Source organism: Dysidea avara, chromosome 2 (genome assembly GCF_963678975.1).
Source record: "Dysidea avara chromosome 2, odDysAvar1.4, whole genome shotgun sequence".
NCBI lineage: Eukaryota > Metazoa > Porifera > Demospongiae > Dictyoceratida > Dysideidae > Dysidea > Dysidea avara.
The window spans coordinates 5,426,045-5,452,829 of record NC_089273.1 but is presented as its reverse complement, the minus strand read 5'-3'; the positions used below and the strand labels follow the sequence as shown (position 1 = coordinate 5,452,829).

At 35.7% G+C, this 26,785-nt stretch overlaps 3 protein-coding genes across 3 annotated transcripts; all 3 read left to right on the top strand.

Annotated features, from left to right (window-relative positions):
• The first annotated feature begins 9,955 nt into the window (after positions 1 to 9,955).
• Positions 9,956 to 13,498, top strand: LOC136246377 (probable outer membrane protein pmp6). The gene is made up of 3 exons (XM_066037768.1): positions 9,956 to 11,591; positions 11,679 to 11,861; positions 11,913 to 13,498. Exons 1-3 carry the CDS (start codon positions 9,956 to 9,958, stop codon positions 13,496 to 13,498), a joined length of 3,405 nt encoding a protein of 1,134 aa, XP_065893840.1.
• A 1,702-nt stretch (positions 13,499 to 15,200) lies between these two features.
• LOC136246375 (probable outer membrane protein pmp6) lies at positions 15,201 to 17,177 on the top strand. The gene has a single exon (XM_066037767.1). It carries the CDS (start codon positions 15,201 to 15,203, stop codon positions 17,175 to 17,177), a length of 1,977 nt encoding a protein of 658 aa, XP_065893839.1.
• A 402-nt stretch (positions 17,178 to 17,579) lies between these two features.
• LOC136246374 (uncharacterized) lies at positions 17,580 to 21,595 on the top strand. Its single transcript, XM_066037766.1, has 4 exons — positions 17,580 to 17,904; positions 18,134 to 19,314; positions 19,364 to 20,649; positions 21,475 to 21,595. Exons 1-4 carry the CDS (start codon positions 17,580 to 17,582, stop codon positions 21,593 to 21,595), a joined length of 2,913 nt encoding a protein of 970 aa, XP_065893838.1.
• Positions 21,596 to 26,785: the final 5,190 nt, after the last annotated feature.

Sequence of the window (26,785 nt, the reverse complement as noted above, 5' to 3'; positions counted from 1 at the left end):
GGTAACTTCTTCTAGCTGATCTCTCTACAGGGAGATTGGTTTGTAGCTGAACTCTCTACAGGTAATTTGTTTGCAGCTGAAATCTCCACATGATGGTTTCTTTGTAGCTGAACTCTCTACAAGGTAACTTCTCCTAGCTGATCTCTCTACAGGGTGATTTGTTTGCAGCTGAACTATCAACAAGGTAACTTCTTCTAGCTGATTTCTCTACAGGGTGATTTGTTTGTAGCTGAATTCTGTACAGGTGATTTGTTTGCAGCTGAGCTCTTTACAGAATGGTTTCTATGTAGCTGAACTCTTTACGAGGTAACTTCTTCTAGCTGATGTCTCTACAGGGTCACTAGTTTGTAAATGAATTCTCTACATGGTGGTTTCTTTGTAACTGAACTCTCTACGAGGTAACTTCTTCTAGCTGATCTTTCTATAGGGTGATTTGTTTGTAGTGGAATTCTGTAAAGGTGATTTTTTTGCAGCTGAGCTCTTTACAGAATGGTTTCTTTGTAGCTGAACTCTTTACAAGGTAACTTCTTCTAGCTGATGTCTCTACAAGGTCACTAGTTTGTAAAGAAATTCTCTACATGGAGGTTTTTTTGTAACTGAACTCTCTACAAGGAAACTTCTCCTAGCTGATTTCTCTACAGGGAGATTTGTTTGTAGCTGAACTCTCTACAGGTGATTTGTTTGCAGCTGAACTCTCTTCATGATGGTTTCTTTGTAGCTGAACTCTCTACAAGGTAACTTCTTCTAGCTGATCTCTCTACAGGGCGATTTGTTTGTAGCTGAACTCTCTACATTGTGGTTTCTTTGTAGCTGAACTCTAAAAGGTGATTTCTTCTAGCTGAATTATCTCTTTCTATAGTTGCATGAATTCCCTACAAGGTAATTTCTTCTAGCTGATCTCTCTACAGGGTGAATTGTTTGTGGCTGATCTCTCTACAGGGTGACTTGTTTGTAGCTGATCTCTATACAGTTTACTTGTTTCTAACTGATCTCTTGAATTCTCTTTCGGGTGAATGCTCTATTAGGATGACTGCTCTATTAGGATGACTGCTCTATTAGGATGACTGCTCTATTAGGATGACTGCTCTATTAGAGTATCTCGATCTCGCACTTGCTACACCAAGTTGGATTTCGTGTTATAACTCCGTGGCTTTAAGTCTGATTCTTCTGCACCATTGAAGAACCTTTCTAAGATGATAACTCCATATGTACAGCGATTGTCAAAGTATTACCCCGAGCGGTTTATCTGGTAGGCGTGGCAAGCAGTCGTTTTTTATTAGCTAATCTCGATTGCGTAATTGTTACACACTGTTGGTTTTTTCGTTGTATCTTCTTGGGTTTTAGCTCGATTTCTTTCAAACCACAAAAGGTTTGAGGTTCAATAGTTAACCTATTCACCCACCGATTTTCAGCTTCTTCCCATACGCGGTTTACCCTGTAGGCGTGACAACAGATAGGTGTTATTTTTCGTGATTAATCGCTCATAACTCTTTGCCTGTTTATCGTATTCCAACCAAAGTTGGAACAAAGATGCGCCTGTATACCCCCCTTCTGTGTGCCAAATTTCAAGGCGATCGGATATGGCGTTCGCGTTTTATAGTAGTTTTTGTAAGTGTGCGAAAAGAGGAATAAAAATAGGAAGATTTCATTTCTATTTGATGGCTCTAAACATTTGTCACAGAGAATTCCGTTATCAGGTGGGACCACAAAATTGATTACTGAGGGTGGCACAAAATTTCTGGGAAAACTAATTGATGTGTCTTTGTCAGCTACCAAATCTACTGCAAACAAGAATATGACTTCTCGTCTGTCCGGTTTACTAACAGCTACTGATTCTCTTCCTGTTAGGGGAGAGTATAAGCTCTGGATTTATAGGAATTACATCTTGTCACTGTTAAGATTCCATCTATGTGTTGATGCAATCACTAACCATACTATTAAACAACTCGAATCTATGGTCACTCGTTATCTTAAGAAATGGTTGCAGCTTCCAAGGAATGCTACTCGGGTAATCCTATACTATCCGGGAATTTGTTGCCCCAGTGTCTCTTGTGTGTCAAGAGAGGCAAAACTTAGTTTGCTTTCATGTATCTGTGCATCATCTGATCCTCAGCTGCAGGAATTGGGCTTGCATCTCCATCTTGGTAATGATTTTCTGCAGTTCCAGAATCAAGATTATTCCATATATTGTCGGCTGCCCAAAGCCAATTGTCCGATATACCATCAGCACGGTCTCTTTACAAGAGAGCTAAGGATGATTTGACTAGTAAAATTACTTCTGACAGTGAAGCCCATCTCAATCAACTCACTGTGCAATGCAAATTTTTGGATTCTGCTAGGTTAGAAACTAGCTGCAGAACATGGAATAAGTTAATGACTGGATTTCACCCTGGGCAACTTTCTTTCTTGTTGAGAGCATCCTCGGACACTCTGCCTACTGCTGTTAACCTGCGTCGCTGGCACATACAGTGTGGTGCCAAGTGTACCCTTTGTGACTCTAACCGGCCAACTACCGCTCATATTTTAGGTGGTTGCCCAGTAGCACTATCCCAACAAAGGTACACCTATAGACATAATCAAGTACTGTTCACTTTATTTTCTCAGTTAATTACTCTCTTTTCTGATTGCCAGATGGTCAGTGTCTATGCGGACCTGCAGGGACATCGTTTTAATGACTCTCCTCCTGAAACCATCCCCTCCAATGTCTTAGTCACTCCTTACAGACCCGATGTTGTCATCTATAACAGACACTCTGCATCGATGGGCATTATAGAGCTTACATGTCCATTGGACTCAATACATCATTTGGAGTCTGCACACAACCGCAAACTTTATAAACCTGAGTATGTACAGCTTTTGGCTGAATTGGATCGTTTGAAGATTCCTCACTGCTACAGAACTGTGGAAGTCAGTGTTTTGGGCCATTTTCAACCTAGTTCTATTGCTGCAATTAAGGATGTGATAAATTTTACCAGGCAAGTATCCCTATTTCCAAAGGAAGTGCTAGAAATCTTTTGTTCAAGATGGCCAGTGCCTCAATTTTTGCTTCACAGAGAATATTTTATGGTAGGAACTCTAAAGAATGGACAATCAACCCGGACTGTTTTTAATCTGTATATAATTTAAGCTGTAACTTTAGTTTTGTACCTAAATTTATAATATTTTTTTCCTTGCCATGCCCACTGCTGTCCACTGTTGGTCAGACATGTGGTCGCATGTTGTCCGAGGACACATAATATATAATTTGTTTGTAATCATGCATGTTTTCTCATCAATTATTAATGATGGTTCTCTCTCAAAAAAACGAAGAAACTAAGCCAATTGTTGAAGTCGCATATCTCGGGAACGCTTGAAGCGATTTCGCTCAAATTTGAAATGTGGAGTGCTGAAGGTGGAGGGTGTGTCCACAACAAAAATAATCTTGTTTCATCAAGGCAGCACAGAGCTACGGAGGTGCGAAAATTGCGTTTTCTTTCTTCCTGTCAATATACTCACGGGTGTTACGCGCCGGCTTCTTGGGCCGCACGACACACTACCGTGTGTCTTGATCATTATAAGTATAGTCAGTAAAAATGCTTAGTAAAGAAAGTTCCATAGCAACTTATTTGAAGTATTATGCCATCTTGAAGACAAACCTCTGTATGATCTCTAATGTACACTATTACTGTACTGTATAATGAAAATTCTTGTGGCTGTGATGATATGTAACTGGTAGATCACAGTGAGACTTTGAGATGGGTCAGGTGTCTGAGGTGTGGGCAATGATGTAGTCTACACAAATATTCTAAAAGAAATGGTCACATCCTTGTGAATTTCCATGAAAAGCAAAACAGGAGTTGTACTATTGTAATAATGTTGTGAGCTAAAAAGGAATTGTTTATATTCTTTTCTGAATTCCATGAAAAGCCAAACAGAAGTTGCAAAAGTTGTGATGCTAACAGTATCATGTAACTGGTTGAGAGTAGTGATAATTTACAGTGTTTCTTAACTAATTAACACATTGAATATACTGTAATTGTATAAACTGTAGACCAACATGAATTATAGTGGTTAATTGGTTTGGCAGCACACAGGTCTCTGAAAGCAGTTTAAAAAATGATAAGCACATCATATGATGCATTCATTTTACATATATACCAATATGGTGAGCTGTCAAATGGCAACTGTTTAGCCGTGATGATGTCTAACAGTGAAATTATCAACTTAGTTAGTACACTTGTCTGAAGCTATCAGGCAGGCAGGAAATTAATTAGTTACAATATGTGACTGGATTTGACAAAACCAGGCTTCCACACATCCAATTCTTTGACTTTAAACACTTGTAATTTGACAAGTCAGTACACTATTGACCTGAAAATTACACACAATTCTTTCATTGTTTTATTCAATAATAGGTCAAAATGTGAAAGTGATAGCTTACTCCTATACTGAAGTATGGTCCTTTAAAATCATAAATTTGGATGTGTGTGGAAGCCTGGTTTCATGTGTATAAAAAATTATAGCTGATGTGTATGTAAAAGTTTAAGTTACAGTCCACAGCTATAAACACATAACACTTTCTGAGTATTATATGCTTTAGTGATACATTGCTTCCCTTCTAGCTATAGTATTGACTATAAAATTAGTGTATGTTTACAACATGTTCACTATAATACACACTTTAGTATTCTATCATTTGCATGTTACCCTTATGTAACCCTATAGTACAAAATTGGTGCAGTTGAGAGCAAATAACTAATAAAACTGGTCTTCAATTCATCCATTTGCAAATCCTATTATCCTATTACTCCTTTGTTAATAGCAGCCACTGTTGATATCGCTTTGATAAGTTTATATATTTTGTGTGTATGTGCATGTGTGTGTGTTAGCATTTATGTACAAGTGTAGTACTTCATTACCCTTCAGTAAAGATTTGTCATAGACAGTAAAAGACCACAAGTATTAGCACTTACAACCGTACATTGCATGGCTATGCAGCTATCATATTTACAGTCTAGGGCTGTTAGGGGGAAATTTTCCCACTAAAATCTCAGATGCACCCCTTAAAATTGTGAGTGACCACTACACTATACTCAGGTTAAGCTTGTTTTTAAAATGACACACTAAAAACTTATCAAAAATGCTCTCTGATTCAATCCTAAAGTCGTTCATATGTAAAATTTTCCCTAGTTAAAAATTGCAAACACAACATTAAAATGCTCTCAGATTCCGTATCAGATTAATTTTAAAAATCTCCTAGGGATAGTCTGTATACAACTAGCAAAAATCATGCATATAGTGATGGCTATTAAATAACTGAGAGCCCAAGTTTACCCAGTTTAGAAAAAAATAGCATGCTTAACTCTCAAAATTGTTCGTTAGCTTTTATCTCAAAAAGCATAATTTTGTAAATTCTACCTTCAATTGGCATGCACAGCTAACACAAATACCCCCCAGATTTAAACTCAGGAAGCCAGATTTGAAAAAAAACTTCCTGTGTTGCTATAACCATGAAAATGCCCTAATATTTAGTTTTAAATACCCTATAAGTTTTAAATTATTTCTAGGATGACATCCATCTATGCAGATCTTTAATTTGCTAGTGTTTTGTGGTATCATATGTACAGTGTATATGATGGCTCATTACTATACACCAAAGTACTGTCTCAGAGCCCTGGGGCATACATCCAGATGGAATCTGTGTCTGTATGGGCTAATTAAAGAACTTTTTACATTCAATTGCAAGTAGGCCTGAGTCAAATATGCTTAACATTTTGCCCAAAATTCTTTCAGGAATTTCCCTAAATTTTCACCTATTATGCTCATCAGATATTCCCATTATGCTTGCATTATGCTCTTAGCCAGGTTAGCAACAATTCTGACAATTATCTTTGAACATTTTAATCAGTGAATGCTCTGTTAGATTATTTCACTAAAAGTGACTGTTCTATTAGAGAGTATCAATCTACAATGCATTTGAGTGCTCAGATTGCAGCATCTATGCACTGACTGTTCTATTCGAGAGTATCAATCTATTTTCATGGAATTAAGCTCCATAGCTTCAAATATCCACCTAATATGTTAGCATTATGCAGCATAGCACTCCAATATATTATGCTTTTCATTATGCTGGCATAATTATTTCCTAATTGCAAGTACTTTGTAAGGAGATGTGCGTGGTTGAATAATTCCTTGAACACATTAGTGAATTTTATTGTCCAAAGAATGCATTTAACCTGTTGTATTGATTTCTGCTTATCACAGGTCCATATGCATTGGACTGCTCTGTGTAACAACACCCGTTCAAAATAACAAACTTATCTTGAAAATACTCATCAATCTGCAATGTTCTCTGCTACAATGAAGCCAAATTTCTGTTCATTTAGATCTATTAATTTTACATCTCTGCCTATGTCATTGTTTCCCTTACCATATCAATGATTGTTTGTTCCATTGATTGTTGAGTGCAGCTGTATGAAGCTGTCATCAAAGTTAATAAATGCATGGCTAGAGCAGACTAAAATGTAGCATTACAAATCATTAATTTTGGGGTATAAATTCAGCCAACTAGTTTGTAAAGAATAATTGGCTATAAGCTTGCACAATATTTTGAGTATTGATGGATGAGAAACTGATGATTGAGTTTATGTGACCTAATTTATTTAAGCGTATGGTCATACATATGTATGATTGTTGACTGTAAACTACATGTGTGTAATGTAATAGACTAATCAGACAATTTGTTCTTGAAGCAACCTATAGAATGTGAGTAGGTTAATGTACAAGTATATAATTATGGTGTGCCTCACTATATAGCTTAATATGATAGGATGTTGGAAATGTATGCAGGAGCTGGAATAAGAAATGAAAGATCTGGCAGTTTGTCTGCTTATTGAGCACAATGCAACTACTGAATATAGATAATTATTATAGAGTTAATTATGAAGGAGTCATTGCAGTGATAAACATGCTTACTTATGCTCATAATTATAAATTTAGCATGTGCTTATTGTGCTACACTTGAAAGTTGTTAATTCAACTTTATGGTAAAATGGTCTATTTGACTATTCCTCAGAGGCAGCAGAGAAAGAGGGCTGCAACCCCTGTGAAAAAATTTTGGGGGCTTAGCCCCCCTAAAGCTATCTGTAGCTGTGATGGAGAGCCTAGCTCAATAGCATCAATAATTTAGATACTATAATAGAGCAGTCAAGATTGAAGTATATACTCTAATTATAATAGAGCAGTCACACTATTCTTAGAGGAGCAGTGTAGCAAGCTACGTATGTAGTTATAAATAAGGAGATATAGTCTAGGAAACTATTGCCAACAGGTAGTACAGTGACCTTTTTTGGTCTTCAACTTACTGCTAGACCATGGCATCATCAATCTAGACCCCCCCTTAAATAATGTCCACCCTTGCTATTCCTGCATTAAAATCATAGTGCCAATCATTCCATGAACTATCATTAGATTGACAGCTATCATGGATGATTCAGCTTTGGTGAATGCTTTCCAAAGTAATGTGAGTGAGATGATGAGTGTGCAACATAGAACACAGGGAAATGACTTAGTGTGCTGGTCCTAGCATGATATCAACTGAGTCTGGATTTGAGGCAGGAGTCTGGATTTCCATCATAGAACACTTTTGTACTTTAGCACCTTGATTGAGAGTGCTAATGACAAAATGGAAATTGTAATGCTATAAATTAACATTGTGCAACTTTTTAAAGTATATACCACATTGTTTCAAATGAAACTATAGCTAGATGCACTCCTACAGTTATAACTAAGTGTGTTTAACTAAGTGTGTTTGGATAAAAATGTAACTACACATGTCAACAATTAGTGAAAACTAGCAGCGATTCTATCATCATGTACATTGCAGGATGTCTGGGATGCCATCCCTGGAGGACTACTTTACTTGTACATAAAACACCCAACCACACTGCATGATGATATCAAAGTGCACAATATGCACCTCAAACATTGTAAATTATACATAATTGTGTTCTTCAGTATAATTAAAGCTATAGCCTTTGCCCTAAACATTGAAGAAGTTGCTAGCTAGCTAGGTTATGCAGGATTATTGACATACCGATACACAAGGTTTTTAATCTGAAATTATATTCTACGTTATTTATAAAATAATATTATAATGACTGTGCAACTTTTATTAACTAAGCAACTTGTCTACAGCTGTTCAATTGACACAACTAATAGTAGATGGCAAATGTAGTGACTATACATGGTTGTTCTAATAGAATACTGAATGTTCTATTAGAGTAGTAGCTTCCAATGACCTTTTAACTTTAAGGTCAAGGATTTGACCACTTCTTAGAAGCCTCAGATGTTGTTTTGGATCTTCCCCTGATTTAAAGCTCCTAGGAAGACAGTTTGTAACAGTAGGAAGGAGGCAACCTACCAAAATCATTGAAGATCATTGCACTGAAAATTTCATCTCTGCCAGCCAGATGGTTAGAAAGGTCGCAGCTCTTTCAAACTTGGTGTGTAGAATACTTATACATCCAACTTCATTACCATCTTATGTGATAGGGTTGGCTTCTCTTCTCTTGGCTGGTAGAGCACCTCGAACGAAAAATTTTCTCGACCCATCCGCAGAAAGTCAGCCTCCGTGGAAAACACAGGCAAAGTCTTACTTACTTCTATACATGGTTTGGTAGGCCAACAACACTTGATATCACACTCAGAATCTGGGAGCTCTGGACGTCTTCTTTGGAGCGCACGAAATAAAGATCAACCACGTGAGATATTAAAATCCGCGTGTCTCTCCAACAAAGGAACTCAGTTCCAAACCAAGGGTGGTATTAGTGATGGGACACTAAGGGTAACATACTACGATAGTCGGGGATTTGTTTCTTGCTACTTCATTTTTCACGTTGCGAACCCTAACACAGATGACACAATTAGACAATTGTGGCAGATACAACTCAGTTCCACTTCTATATAGGAATGTGGAATTTAATTATGACATGCACTTATCAACCAGATGACAGATGGTGCTAAAACTTGATTTCTGCTCCGACCCACCACTCCAGGAAGCTAGCCTGTTAACTTTTGTTTGTTGTTGAGGTAACAAACTACATTAAAATTATATATTTTGCGTGTGTGTGTGTGTTTGTGTGTGTGTGCGTGCGTGCGTGCGTGCGTGCGTGCGTGCGTGCGTGCGTGCGTGCGTGCGTGCGTGCGTGCGTGCGTGCGTGCGTGCGTGCGTGCGTGCGTGCGTGCGTGCGTGCGTGCGTGCGTGCGTGCGTGCGTGCGTGGGTGTGTGTTAACCTTTATGTATGAGTGTAGTACTTTATTACCATTCGTGACTGGGCCTGCGAAAATAGGGCATGTGGGCACATGATTTTTGCCTACGTTTTCAAACTTTCATTACTTATAACTTTTTGTATCATTATGCTATGGCAATACATTTTCAACTCTCGGTAAGCAGTTAATTGGCTTTATGATGCAAGTTACAGAATGCAAATAGTCTGTTCCAGTACTGAAATATGACCTCTAAAGTGATAGAGTGTAGTTTGTACCCACATGCCCTATTTTCGCAGGCCCGGTCACATTCAGTAAAGACTAATTGATCTTACTGTAAGTCATGACCACAAGTATTATTAACACCTACAATAGATTACATGGCTATACAGCTATCATAACTACAGTACTACCCCACTGTGAATGAAAGTGCCAATAAGGAACAGAATATTATGGTACATAGTTGTGTTAATAGTTCACTGCTTAGTAAAATCAAATCGGTGTATAGGTCTAATTAGCTATCAGGTCTAGAATCTGAAGTAGTAATGTACAGTTCGTGTTTTCCACAAACATGTTTATAACTATCATTGACTGAATGTGTACATTTATCATGACATCATCAGTGTGACATCATATCCTCTTTGTGGAAGCTATAAATATCAGTAACTGGAATGGAAAGTTAGTATTTTTGTTACCTGTCGATACAAGCATGGAACTTTTAAAAATTTCCAAAGCTGCTGTTCTGCTAGTGTGTTTGTTCAGCCAAATTGAAGGAGCTACAAAAGTGATGCCAAATGATCTATCTGATACTTCTCAGAATAGAAGTGATGACTTTGTTAGTGGCTCAGTTGATTTAAATGAGAGAGGTCAGGATAAACTTCCTTGTTGTGTATCTGGAAACTTTACCTTTCATTCAATTGATGACATTCTAAATAATATCTCCAGGAATAGCACCATTGTCAACATTACAAATGATGTTGAGTTGTCCTCTTTTGTGACAATAGAAGGTGTTGAAAATATCATGATAATAGGACACAGAAATCCTGTTGTAAAGTGTAATGATGTTGGTGCAGTAAAGTTCATCTCCTGCAATAATATAACCATTGAAAGTATCCAGTGGGAGGGACGTGGCTCTAAAGATTATCCAGGAATTGAATTCTACAACTCGTCTAATGTTTCCTTTGAAAGATGCTCATTCCATAACTCCAAAGGAAAAAGCGTTTTACTTTTGGAAGTGTCTGGAAATGTGTACATCAACAATTGTAATTTTACACATAAATATGAATACAGTGGACATGGATCAGCTATACATTATTCACCAAATACTAATAGACATTATCGACACAAGTTGGTGGTCCAAAATAGTAAATTTATTTCCAATAGAGCCAGAGAAAGTGTAGTTTACATTGATGGTTCAGGTAGCGGGATCACTGGTCATGTTTACATACAAGACAATGTGTTTGTCAACAACACAGGAGTACCAATTTACATTGCAAATAATGCTAATCTTCATATTAGAGGTAGTGTATTGTTCAAGGATAATACAGCAAAGTCTGGTGGAGGAATTTATAGCAGGAACTCTGCTGTCATATTTTGTGAGAAGTCTGATGTAAATTTTATTAATATCTCTGCTACGGATAATGGTGGATCTATTAATCAAATTCATTCCTTGATGATCTTTAGGGCAAACTCAATAGTTACATTTATGTACAATTATGCAAGGCTTGGTGGTGCCATGTACAGTGATAGTTCTAGTATCAGATTTTATGGTAACTCAAATGTAACATTTAATAATGAAGCTAGTAATGATGGAGGAGCTGTATTTTGCTTTGGTTCATCTCATATCACATTTGATGGTAACTCAAGTGTAACATTTAATAATAATGAAGCCGGTTATCGTGGAGGAGCTGTATATTGTAAGTCTTCATCTCATATCACATTTGATGGTAACTCAAGTGTAACATTTAATAATAATGAAGCCGGTTATCGTGGAGGAGCTGTATATTGTAGGTCTTCATCTAATATCGCATTTGATGGTAACTCAAGTGTAACATTTAATAATAATAAAACCAGTGATGATGGAGGAGCTGTATATTGTTTGTTTTCATCTCATATCATATTTGATGGCAACTCAAGTGTAACATTTAATAATAATGAAGCCAGTGATGATGGAGGAGCTGTATATTGTTATGATTCATCTCATGTCACATTTGATGGTAACTCAAGTGTAATATTTAGTAATAATGAAGCCAGGGATGATGGAGGAGCTTTACATTGTGAGAATTATTCATCTCATATCACATTTGATGGTAACTCAAGTGTAACATTTAATAATAATGAAGCCAGTGATGATGGAGGAGCTGTATATTGTGAGTATTCATCTAATATCACATTTGATGGTATCTCAAGTGTAACATTTAATAATAATGAAGCCAGTGATGATGGAGGAGCTGTATATTGTTATGATTCATCTCATATCACATTTGATGGTAACTCAAAAGTAACATTTAATAGTAATGAAGCCAGTGATGATGGAGGAGCTGTATATTGTGAGTATTCATCTAATATCACATTTGATGGTATCTCAAGTGTAACATTTAATAATAATGAAGCCAGTTAAGGAGGAGCTATATACAGTTCAAGACGCAGTTCAGTATCATTTACAGGAAATTCACTAGTAAGATATTTTCATAACAAAGCTCTACATGGTGGAGCTATTTACTCTAACACAAGATCTCTAGTCAAATTTGATGGAAATTCAAATGTAAGCTTTGATGAAAACATCAACAAGTATATACAAGCTGTTACATCAGTATCTTCTTCGAACATTACATTTGAGGGAAATTCATTTGTGAGATTCACTGATGACAGAGTTCTTATATTACTAGGTAAAGCTGTACAGTTTAACCATATGTCTTGTATCATATACAATGAAGCAAACCATGATCATAATGTGAGCAAATCTATTCAACATATATTTTACACTGCCCCTAACATATCTTTAACTGGAAATTCAACAATATCTATTTGTGATAATTCAAGTCAATCTCTTGTCAATCTTACAAATAATTTAAACAATGCTATTGTCTATGTAGCATCTGATATTACAGCGACTACAATTATAACATTAACATTATTTGCAAACGTTACAATTATTGGTCACAAATATCCCGTAATAAGTGTTGGAGGATTAGAGTTTGTCAGCTGTGAAAATGTAACCATTGTTGGTATAAAATGGCAAATGTGCGGTCCTATGAACAATGAAAAGAGTACTTCAAACCCTGGAATTATGTTTTACAATTCATCAGATGTTTCAATCGAAAGTTGTTCTTTTTACAAATCAACAGGACAAGCTGTTATGCTGTCAAATGTATCAGGGAACATTAACATTAGCAATTGTACCTTTACACATAATGATCATTATACAGGTCATGGTGGAACTATTCATTACACACCTAAAACCAGTTTTATATCACGACTTACGATTGAACATAACAACTTCTCTTTCAATAGCATTGCTCAAAGTGTAATTTACCTTGATGGATCAGCCACTAAACACTTATCTCACAGTTCAGTACAGAATTCTGTCTTCATCAGCAACCAAGGAGTATCCATTTACATTTTGCACACTACTCTTCACCTTAGTGGTAACATATTGTTCAGAGGAAATGAAGCAAGAACTGCTGGAGGCATTTATTGTAACTATTCTACTGTGATATATGATGACAAGTGTAATGTAAATTTTGAGGGAAATTCTGTTGAAACGTACGGTGGAGCTATCTACCAAACTCATTCCACTCAATCTTTTGGAGGAAGTTCAGTTGTGACATTTATTGGAAACAGTGCTGAAGATTATGGTGGTGCTGTATTTTCTGAATGGATGTCTAACATAACATTTGACTCATCTAACATAACATTTACTGGTAATGAAGCTTCTGATGGAGGAGCTGTGTATTGCCGACATTCAGGTATCACAGTTATTGGAAGATCATCAGTCACATTTAATGACAACCATGCCATAAATTATGGAGGAGGAATTTTATTTGATTATTCTTATATCATTAATCAAGACAGCTCAATGATAACTTTTACTGGTAATAAAGCAAATTTTGGAGGAGCTATATATTCCAAACAGTATTTTGATGTAAAATTTGGTGGGAACTCTGTGGTAGCATTTCTTGACAATTATGCAGTGAGGGATGGTGGAGCAGTACTGTCTCACAATACTTCAACTACTATTAACCGTCCATGACTTAGCATCCAGTTTAAATGACAATGCACAAACTGATTGCATACTGCTGGATTTCAGCAAGGCTTTCGACAAAGTTTCCCATAAACTCTTACTGTTAAAGTTAAGGTACTACGGAATTACCGGAGAGACAATTAACTGGATTCAGTCTTTTTTAACCAACCGTAAACAGCAAGTTGTTTGTGATGGTTCTATTTCAGAAGTTGTCAATGTTACCAGTGGAGTACCTCAGGGCTCTGTATTGGGCCCCTTACTGTTCCTTGTTTTTATAAATGACTTACCCAGCTGTATCAAATCTACTTGTCGCCTATTTGCAGATGACTGTCTATTGTATCGCCAAATTCACTCTAAGCATGACTCCGATGTCCTACAGAATGATTTACATTGTCTGGAACATTGGGCAAACAAATGGTTTATGCAATTTAACCCAATTAAATGTGTTGTTTTAACAATTACTCACAAAGTGCATCCAACTGTCACACATTACACACTGTATGATCAAATGCTTGCCCATGTACAGGAAGCTAAATACTTAGGACTTACATTAGACAGTAAACTTACTTTCAACAAGCATATTGAGTGTATCTGTAAAAGAGCTAACTCTGCCCTAGCATTCATAAGAAGAAACACTCATTTCTGTCAGAGGAATATTAGAGTTGATGCTTATTGTACATATGTCAGACCAATTTTGGAGTACGCAGCTTTTGTTTGGTCCCCCTATACCAACATTAACATTAACAAATTAGAATCTGTTCAAAGGAGAGCTGCTAGATATGTAATGTCTGATTTTAACAGATACAGCAGTGTTAGTGAAATGTTATCAACTTTACAGTGGGACAGCTTGAAGAAAAGACGAGATATTCAGTCTCTATGTGTCCTTTATAAAATCTTAAATGGTTTAATAGATGTTTCACTCCCAGAATGTATGATTAAAAACTCTCTTATCACTAGAGGTCACAACAAAAGATTTGTTACAATATCTTCAACAGTTAATAGCTATAAGTACAGTTTTTTTCCATGAGTAGTCCCTCAGTGGAATGCTTTACCAAGTGTCACTGTCAATGCACCAACTCTACAACAATTCTCTACACTTGTACACTAGTGATCTCTTCAATTACTTAATTACTTATCCTTAATTAATTTACTTACTTAATTACTTTTACTTAATTAATTTACTTACTTATTTACTTACATTCTAATTTAATTTGTAACTAATCATTGTACTATGCTCATGCATATGAGTCTTACAATTATAAAATATAATAATATAATAAAAATAGCTCTAATATCACATTTGATGGTAACACAGTGGTAAAATTTAATAATAATAAAGCCAGTGATGATGGAGGAGCCGTGTATTGTCGATATTCAGGTATCACAGTTACTGGAAAATCATCAGTCACATTTAATGACAACCATGCCATAAATTATGGAGGAAGAATTTTATTTGATTATTCTTCTAATATTAATCAGGGCACAACTTTTACAGGTAATAATGCAGGTTTTGGAGGAGCTATATATTCCAAGCAGTATTCTTATGTAAAATTTGGTGGGAACTCTGTGGTAGCATATCTTGACAATTTTGCAGTGAGGGATGGTGGAGCAGTACTGTCTCACAATAACTCTAATATCACATTTGATGGTAACACAGTGGTATCATTTGATAGAAATTTTGCTTGCAATGGTATAACTACAATATCCAGGAATGTCTAGTGTTACATCAAGAAGAAATACAGCAAAGTCTGGTGCAGTCATTTGCCTAAACTCACACTCAACATTGTCATTCAAGCAAAACTGTAACATAATGTTTGAGGACAATAGTGTAAAATTTGGGGCAGCTATAGCATCGTTACATCTTACTAATGTAATATTTGGTGACAATTCTATGGTGTCATTTAACAACAACACAGCCAACACCAGTGGAGGAGCTGTATACTGTGATAAACGTAGTGGTATCTCATTTGATGGAAGTGCATCAGTAACATTTACCAATAACAGTGCTGAAACTGGCAAAGCTTTACATTGTACTGACAACTCTTATGCTATTTATAAAGAAATTGCAACAGTAACATTTATCAATAACCGAGCTACAGATGGTGGAGCAATATATTCTGATAAAGTATCTTTCCTTACATTTGACCAAAACTCTAATGTGTCCTTATGTCACAATACAGCCGACAAAAATGGTGGAGCAATATCAGCTGTTGGTGAATCCAGTGTAATTGTTACTGGACATTCAAGAGTGTTGTTCTGTATTAATGTAGCCATGAAAAATGGTGCTGGTATTTATTGTAATGTTCTGACCCAAGTTGTAATCAGTGAAAATTCCACTGTTTTTATGCAAAGCAATCAAGCAATTCAACAAGGAGGAGCTATTTATTTAAAAGACAATTCCATTGTTCTATTTGAAAGTCAATCATGTACAATATTTCAAAGTAATAAAGCTACAAATGGAGGTGGAGCCATGTATTCTATTCAATATTCAAATGTAAATATTTATGAAAATACAAGCATAGATTTTATGGATAATAGTGCATCTACTGGCCCAGGAGGAGGAATAGTGTCTGTGAAAGGATCTAACATCACATTCAATAGAAGGTCAAGAGTTACATTTAACGATAACACAGCCACCAGAAGTGGAGGAGCCATATACTGTGATGAACATTGCCATGTCTCATTTGATGGAAGTACATCAGTAACATTTACCAGTAACAGTGCAGAAACTGGTGGAGCTGTACGGTGTAACAACAACTCTTATGTTTTGTGCGCAGGAAACTCAACAGTGAACTTCACTTGTAATGAAGCTACACAGGGTGGAGCTATCCATGCACTTACCATGTCCAATACAATAATTGAAGGACATTCTAAAGTAATTCTTAACAACAATAAAACAAAACAAAATGGTGGTGCTATATCATCTGCTAATACTTCAAACGTAGCATTTAGAGGACATTCAGCAGTTATTTTTCTTACAAATGTTGCAATACAAGATGGTGCAGCTATACACTCTACTGATAATGTTAATATTGTACTCAGTGAACTATGTGATGTTGTGTTTGACAGTAATGAAGCCATGCAGCATGGAGGTGCTTTATACGCAAATGACAAAGTTACTTTGATCACTGAAAGTAATTCGATGGTTATTTTTCAAAACAATACAGCTATGGGTTATGGTGGAGCCATAGGTTTCACTCAACAATCTGTTATGGATTTCCATGATAATTCAGAATTAAAGTTTATTAACAACACTGCTGTACATGGAGGAGCTATAGTTTCATTACTAGGCTCTAACATCAAATTTAATGAAAGCTCAACAGTCACATTCAACCATAACACAGCCACCAGAGGTGGAGGAGCTGTATACTGTGATGAACATTGTGGTATCTCATTTGATGGAAGTACATCAGTAACATTTACCAATAACAGTGCAGAAACAGGAGGAGCTTTATATTGTAGTAATTGCTCCTATATATTGTCTGAAGGAAATTCCACATTGAAATTAGATCACAACAAAGCTGTACATGGCGGAGCTGTATATTCTCACACTATGTCCAACATCACAATCAAGAGAAACTCTAAGGTTAGTTTTAGTGGTAATACAGCTACACAAAATGGAGGATGCATATCAACTCATAGTGACTGTACTATAATAATGTTCACAGAAATTCACAAGTTGTCTTAATGCACAACACTGCTGCACAAAATGGTGCAGTAATATATTCTAATAATGATGACCGTGTGCTACTTGGTGGAGCTACTGTTCTTTTAATCCAGAATAACAAAGCTTTACAGCTAGGAGGAGCTATATATTTATTTACAAATTGTGACTGGGCCTGCGATAATAGGGCATGTGGGCACATGATTTTTGCCTACTTTTTCACACTTTCATCACTCATAACATTTTGTACCATTACACTATGGCATTGTAATTTTCAGCTCTCAGTAAGCATTTAATTGGCATCATGATGCAAGTTACAGAATGGAAATATACTTTTCCAGTACTGAGATATGACCTGTAGAGTGATGGAGTGTAGTTTGTGCCCACATGCCCTGTTTTCGCAGGCCCGGTCACAATTCATCAATAATGTTTGATCGAAACTGTGATGTTGTATTCCATAATAACACAGCAATTCAACAAGGAGATGCGATATACTTATATGATAATACCAAACTGATCAGCATGGACCACTCTAGTATCACATTTCATACCGATTCTGCTCACCAGCATGGAGGAGCTATTTATATATTTGATAATTCAGAAGTGAGATTTAATGGAAATTCTCATATTTCATTTACAAATAACAGAGCATTGCAGCTAGGAGGAGCTGTATATCTGGCTGATAACACTAGCATGACATTTAATTGCCACACTAATGTATCTTTTAACTGCAACACAGCAGTGCAAAATGGTGGGGCCTTATATTTAAGCAGCCAATCAGCTATTTCATTCAAAGGATACTCTGTAATTTTATTTGGTAATAACAGAGCTACGCTAAGTGGTAGAGCTATATATTCTGTTGAAAAATGCTCTATATATCACGTTTAATGAATGTTGCAATACAACATTTTCCAACAATACATGCAACTTATATGGTGGAGGTATGTATGTGCATGATAGAACTAATCTTAGTATTACAGAATACAGTAAAGTCACATTTCATGATAACATAGCCACTAGAGGTGGAGGGGGGATATATTCTTTTGATAATTCTATAACTGTCATCAAACATTATTCTGGTGTTACTTTTCTTAATAACAAAGCAAAACAACATGGTGGGGCCATACATTGTGATAGATATTCTGACATTTATTTAGAGGAAAACATATCGGTGACATTTACAAGCAACACTGCTGAGCGTGGTGGAGCTATTTCAATAATTCAGTCTAGTATAACACTTAACAGTAATGTTTCAGCAATATTTGAAATGAATGGTGCAGAAAATGGTGGGGCTATTTCTATTCAGCAATCTATTCTAACATTTTCTGAAAACTTATTGTTTATCAGTAACACAGCCAAGGGTAATGGAGGTGCCATACATCTCAGCAACAGTTACACTGCAATATTTGACAATGATTCAAACATTAGTTTCTTTTATAATACTGCTAATCGGTATGGTGGGGCCATATATAGTGAACTATTGCAAAGTGATGAAAATAAATTAATATTTAACACAGAAAAAATTGATTTTAACAGCAGTATTGCCTTAACAGGAGCTGATGTGTACATTGATATACCAACATCATGTAATGAGACCTGTTTGGACAACAGTATTGTTGGCATTAACAAAACATCATTATTAAACAGCTCATTAAATGATCACATCACTACTCCTCCCAGTAAACTAGAATTTTATGGTATCGAATGTGTTGATAACCACACCAACACAAGCTGCTATATGAAGAATGTAATGCTTGGTCATGAAATCATAATTGATGCATGTGTACTAGATTTTTATGATCGGCCTGCTGATGCTACACAATTTGTAGTTAGTGGAAATAATCACAATCATAGTATTAATGGATCACAAGTGCTGGTATCTTGTACAATATTTCAAGGAATCAGTGTAGTAGGAAAGAGAATTTCTAATGCGACCAATTTTTCAATAAGCATTACTTCAAATCATGGCAGTAAATCTAATTTACAAAAAATATCTGTGGAACTAATAACTGAACTATCACCATGTCACCCTGGTTTCCACTATGATAATACTACACAAACATGTGTATGCTACAGTGATAGTGATATTGTGTCTTGTTCTGGTAGTACATCATCTATTAAAAGAGGATACTGGTTTGGTGAAGTTAATGATAAAACCACAGTAGCAATTTGTCCAAATAGTTACTGTGATTTCTCTTGTTGTGAAACAGCTAATGGATTTTTTTAAACTTTCACCAGTCAGAGCAAATCAGTGTAATTCACAGCGATCTGGTACAGCTTGTGGTGATTGTAAGGAAGGCTATACATTTTCATTTGATTCTATAGAATGTGTAAGTGTTGACACATGTGCAACTGGACAAACATTACTTGTGGTAACATTATCAATCCTTTACTGGGTGGTGATAGTTATATTAGTGTTCATTGTGACATACTATCACATTGGGATAGGTTATTTGTATGCTATTACATACTATTACAGTATGGTGGATATTTTACTGAGTGAACGCTTGTACTCATCACAAGAATTATTTACATTTGTTAGCATTATGTCAAGTATTGCAAACGTTACACCACAGTTTTTAGGACAGCTCTGTTTAGTAACTAATATGAGTGGAATTGACCAACAGTTCATTCATTATGTCCATCCACTAGCTGTTGCCATTATCATAGTAGTAATCTGCCTATTAGCAAGGATATCATACAAGATTTCGTTATTTGTTAGTAGAGGAATTATCCATGTTATCTGTTTTCTTCTATTGTTATCGTACACTTCTGTGGCAACAACTTCATTACTGATATTGAGATCACTGACATTTGATAATGTGGATAAGGTTTACACTTACCTGTCACCTGACATAGAGTATTTACATGGCCGTCATCTACCATATTTTATTCTAGCATTAATATGCACTCTAATTATTGTAATTGGTCTGCCATTTCTACTTTTATTGGAGCCATTTCTTAACAACAAAATCAACTTTACCAGAATAAAACCATTGCTGGATCAGTTTCAAGGATGTTACAAAGACAAGTATCGTTCATTTGCAGCTTATTACATGATATGTCGACTGGTGATTATTCTGATAATTATTGCTAATACATCAAATAATGACACTACCCAGTATTCATTGATCATTGCTAACTCCACACTAGCCTTGATACATTTGATGTTAAAGCCATATGGATCTAATATTCTTAATGTGTTTGATGGCTTTGTGTTGCAGCTGATGATTGTGGTTTCAATGGTACCACTTATTGACAGTTATGATCCTGATTTATTGCTATCATTTATGTTTGTATTAGTTATACTACCCTTAATACCATTTCTGATAATGGAAATTTACCTTAACAAAAGGTCAATAAAGAAAATAACTAAATATTGTGTACCACCTAAACCTGACACCACTAATGACAACAATGAAGTACCAATGAGAGAAGAGTTCATTGATAGTGTTATTGATGACAGCAGGAGGGTGAATGCTACTATATGTGAAATGTAAGTATACCACATTATGTGCAAGATGTAATATATACGTGATACTTTGTACACTGTACAATAGTTGTTAGATAACACCATGGTTAACCATAAGTGTATCATTACACAGTCAACCCAAGTGTAGGCTGTAATTGTAAACACTTTGCGATTGCAGTATTCTCAAGAAGTAAATAATTACCTTTTTAGCTCTGATTGTTCTGCTATAAAGATTTCTTGTTGCCTCTCACTGTACCATCCCAAAGAAACTAACTACAAATATTCCAGCTAAACATGCATCAAATAAAACAAAATGCTGACATAATAGGTGCAAATTTTGTAAAGTGGATATGAGGGAAAATAAATTTTGCACATATAGTACTTCAGCAAAATTTAGTGTTTTGTTATGTTGAGAACAAGTAAAGAGTGAAATACTCTAATAGAATAGTCTCGATCATAGCTATATATGTATTTCAGTAAAATATAACTTAAAGTTCAGCAAAATATCACTCATATGACACAAGAGATGGAAAATAAAACCCGCTGGAAGCAAAACTGCATAGGTGGGAAAAATCTAAATACTAAAGAAACATGAGCATCAGATTGCTTATAGGTAAAATTACACTACACTGTAACCTTTTGGGTACTTTACATTTGCTACTAAACTTTGATAATAATTTTGATGGTTATGCTACAAACCTACATGTAAGTACAACTATCAAACAATGTTCTCAAAACCTCAGGGAACCCATCAATATTCCATTGCAGTTTAGTGTATTACTAGTACTGTTTCTAAATATTGTTACCATACACATCATGTTTCCATACACATCATGTTTTATAATGTAGTTGTTGTCATGAAACGCGTTATGCTCTCTTTACTCTTATACATAGCAGAGAATCAGAGATTGATGATGCCACTCACTACCGTGAATCCTTCATGGAAGTGATGGACGAGGTTGAAGACTAACTGTATGCTATGATATGTGAACAATATCAAGTGTAGATTGTATAGTGTGTCACACATACATGTATCCCAGTAATGTGTGTTGTAGAATTTTCAGCTTTAGATGTAATAGCTATATATATATATATATAGTGTATGTGCAGATCTGGGTGCTTTTCTTAATGGTATCACAACATTAAACTTTATGTATGCCACAAGTGACAACAGTAAAAGTAATTTTGCTGCATATTACAGGCATTTTGTCACAGAATAAAGTTATACTGTAGCTACTATCTGGGATAACTTTTCCTAACATGGTAGGTTAGATGGATGGGATAAATTGCATGCTGACATGATTGTATACATATATTTCAATACTTTCATGTGTGTAGCTACATATTTCTGGCCTTTCCTACCATCTCAAAAGAATCAGGTACACCATTTTAGATATAAGTGTTACTATATGGAAAGTCCTCACAAAGGGTGGATGGCACAGGAAATCTTTTTTAAGAAATACGTAGTATGCAGCTGCAGTGTATTTTTCTACGCTATGAAAGACCCAACAAAATCATGTGTGGAATTCTCAGACAAGCTACAATAATATAGTACAAACAATTTCATAGTATAATATAGTACTGAGAAATATTTTTGTATAAAACAATAATTTTTGTGAGTAATTTTGCAATGTATACAAACAGTGATTATAATGACTATAAAATAATACATTAGAATTTGTGTGCTGTAAAATACCTGTTTAGAATTGTATAACCTGTATATGCATGTGTTCAGTTGCAGCCTTGTATATTTCAATTGTTGAGGGAGACATCACAGTTCTTTATTGTGATGCCAGACATGAGTGAGTTGTAATTGTGACATGTGTTAAGTGTGAATAGTTGAAGTGAATGAAGAAAGCCATAACTTTGGCTAATGGTTTTTGCATGTACTATTGTGTTATAAAAGTTCTTGGACAGTATTCCTGAAACTATAAGAATTAACAGTTGGTTATAAGTGCTAATGGAGACCAATAATGATAACATAATGGAGCTTGATGTTATAGACGAGCTTAGAGAATATCAATATGTAACTGAAAACAGATGACAGTTGTAACACTACAGGTAAGGCAATAATAACTTAATTATGGTTTATTTTAAATTTCAGGCTGTAATCATAATGCTAGCTCAGCTAACAATCCACTTCCTCTAGTAAGCAAGTATGTCAGTTCACATAGTGTGTGTCATTGTAGTAAAAAGACATGTTCAATACTATATGCAATCCTGGGTTCAAAGGATGATTGCTTCATCAGTCTGTAATATAAAGATTGTTTAAAGTTAATAGACTGTGCAGATGTTCCATCAAAGATTTAAACAATAGACTCTATCAATTTATTTCCAAATGAGAACTAATACCACTTCAAATAAAGATTTTAGAATGAAGAAAAGGATTTCATCAAAAAACAACTGTCTATATTTAGTGGGTTAGTGTAAACATAGTTGATATAAATTAAATACAAAATTGTATTCCAGGAAAAAGAGAGAATCTGCATGCTATAAAGCATCACATAGGAAGCTGTATTGCTGATGATTTTATTTACAGCTGCTGATCCATAACTGAGCCACACATTTGTAACAATCATTTTATTTGGGAGATTCTTTGGATGATCCAGGCAACATGCATTATTGGCTAAGTATACAGGATATTAATTTCATTGATGATATTTAAATATGTACAAAATGTCAAATATCACACCAAATATGGTAACAGTCCACATCCACCATAGATCATCTTGAGAAATCCCATGTGTGGCAAGGCAAATCATCTCGGATTCCTGAAAAGGAATCTGTATTATAATGCTCTAATTCAAATTGACATTTACATGAACTATTACTACTACTCAACCAACTGGGACACAACAATCAAGATTACTGTACTTTGCTTTTTTTTCATTGTAAAATAATCTTCAAATACAAAAACTTGTACGAAAATTTCTTACACAAAATTTTTTACACAAGATCGAATTTCTCTAATAGAGCAGTCATTCATGCAAATCAGATGAAAATATTTTCACAAGATAAAATTCATCACAAAAATTTTTGCACGAAAATAAATCTAATTACAGTATACTACATCAAGCTGACAGATTTGTTCTAAACAAGCCATGACATAGGTCTAGTCAACAACACAACAGTAATACGGACATGTTAATCTGGCCTATATGATCTTCAGAACAGAAGATAATTGCTAGACACATCTAATTTTTCAAGATTACAAGTACTTCCTAGCAATAATTGATAGCTGCTTACAGTTAACAACTCCAGTATCACAGACTCATCATCAACATTCTTTAGTAAATTACAATAAAAAGTTGTTGTGTATCAGTATTCTTCTTACCCAAAACAATTGAACTCCCTACCAGTTCCAACTTCAAAGTTACAACAAACTTACAACATAGATACAGCGAATATAATAATAATAATAGTAAAGCATGAATTTTTCCACAATGCACTAATACAAATCAACTCAGTCCACAATGTTGTTAACATCTGTCTAGTAATTATAATTACACTGATTATAATTATAATTACACTGATTATAATTACACTGTTTATAATTACACTGATTTATTAACTATTGTTACCGCAGTGGCTGTGATCATCAAGTGTTTCATTAGATTGCAAAGACCTTTTCTTAATTTTGATAATGTTCTTTGTGAGAATACTTTCTCCACCACTCCAATGTAATCTGGTAGAGAAAATAACAGCTCAATAAGGTCAAGGACATTAACCAAGATGTAGAATCTGGTGAATGAAACAGCCTCTACCAAACAGTTCTATAGTCTAATGTAGACAAAGAGATGCATTTGGTAGCATACTGAAGCAGACATTCAAATTCAGTATGGATTTCATTAATTTCCGTGTTTGCTTTTTCTAAGGAAGCCTAAAATGTTCTGCTAGCCTGTCAATTGCTCCTAAATCCTCATCCTCATCAACTGCCTTCTGCCACTCCTGAGATGCAAGAACATAGATAATATCTCTTAGCATCTCAAGATCTGTCCATGCAAGCCTGGGCTTTATGCATCACAGACTTTCGAACAGTATTGCAAAATGCAACTTTGCTGTATCATACTGCTTCAGACGTTGTGACTGATACACAGTACTTGTGTTTTCTGATCCATCAGTAGTTGTGCATTTACTGATAGTTGATGCATATGTTGGCCACTGTGCTACAGGAGTAGAACTCAACTTCTCAATCTCTTTGATAGACCTAAGCAACTTGAAAGAGCTGCAAGTATGTCAAGGTGGTCGTATTGTATCTCTTTCGACAATACTATATGACACAAGGTGAAAGAACATCCACAAACACAGCACATCCTAGGATGTTCCTATAATATCTACCCACTTGTTGTAGTGGCCTTTGAGCTAGGCTCAATCATTAACTTTCACTGGCCGGTCTTCTGACAAGGATAAAAGGTGGTTTGTGTAGGCTCAAAACTTTGAAAGAATGAGTTTCATGGCATTCCACTTATGTGCTACCAAACAAGAACCACTTGCTCTTATAGGCCTTATCCCACCATCTTCTGTGTCTAATATTAAGCACTGCTTCAAATCAGAGCAAATTTCCTCCAACTAGGGACCCGCCGATTATGCTGGCATAATTATGAGCATAATACGTAGGTACCTGAAAGCATTGAGCATAATGCTAGCATAATAGGTAGAATATTTTGTAACAGTACGAATTCTTGCTTATAAAAATAGCTATCGCAGAAAGATCGATATACTCTAATAGAACAGTCAGTAACTCTAATAGAACAATCACATAGCTGATTGTTTTATTAAAGTATATCGATCTTTTCTGTGATATGCATTTTGACAAGTAAGGTTGTGCTTCAGTGACTTATTATTTATCCATAAACTGGAAATTATTAGCAGAGCATGAGAACTGAGGCATAAATAATTGGGCATAATTTGAGCATAATAGATAAGTATTGAGCATACATTTTAGCATAATAGGTAAATTTTTGAGCAGTGCAGCATAGCATAATAGGTAAAATTATGAGCATAATCGGCGGGTCCCTACCTCCAACTCTCTACATTATTAGGGGAATATGTTCATAAATAAGGTACCATCGTAGGAGCATGTCATCAATCGAATCAAACGTACTACCTGTCAAAGCATCCCTAACAGCCTATTCAAGCCTATGATGAACCATGCACCATAACCAAAACACCCATGTACGTTTCTCCTCCTCCGAGACCAGCACCAGCAACATTAACTGCTGCCCCATCTGTTCTTATCCCAACTAATGCACTGCGGTCTTCAGTTAAGCTAATATTATATGTACGTGTACTCAAGTTTCTATTCACAATGTTACAATATCTAATCTTGAAATATTCCTTCCTTAACAAAAACTCTGAAGTTCAATACCCTATATAATTTCCAACAATGTAAGTTATTAGCTGCACTTGGCATTTTCTTTACACCATGTAAAAAGGCAAATGCTACATACAGTACAGCTCACAGGTAACGTCGCGAGTATACACATGCGAGTAATGCTCGCATCTTCTCGCGAGATCATTGTTTTGCAATGTACTGTACAGTACCTGTGGAATATCGCGTGGATATGCACTAGTCGCGCGAGAAGCTCGCCACACATGAGAACACTCGCTACTGAGTTTAGTAAATTCATACAACACTTAAATCACATAAACATTTGTGATCGGTCCCGTAATTATGTTCGTGCAAGCCTAGCTAGCTAATTATACAGTAGAATGCAATAAATGCACGCTGGGCCTGCAGAACGCAATGGGTGGAATATTTACGAAAACGAAAAAAAAAATTCGTAAATTCTAAAGCGCTTATTTCACAGTGAAGGAAAGCAATAACACTAAAAACCCTGGTAGCATCGTGATCCCAAGAGCAAGAGGGGTTCCACAATCTTTGTTTCGTGTCAGTACTCTCAAGGAGACAGAAGATATAAGCGTTAGTCTTCCTTTCGTTGGACGAGCGGTTCACTATCGCTTTTTCTCACATTCGTTCGCCTTCGCCGGTACCCCGTGGATGTAGGAAAGGCCTGGAAGACAAAACTTACCCAACAATCGATTTGCTTGTTCATGGAGAATTCGATGGTGCAAGTTTCATCTTGGTAGAGGACTGCATCCGTATGTTATGATCGTTTTATTAAACGCTTGTAATTTATTGTCACTGTACAAATCGATT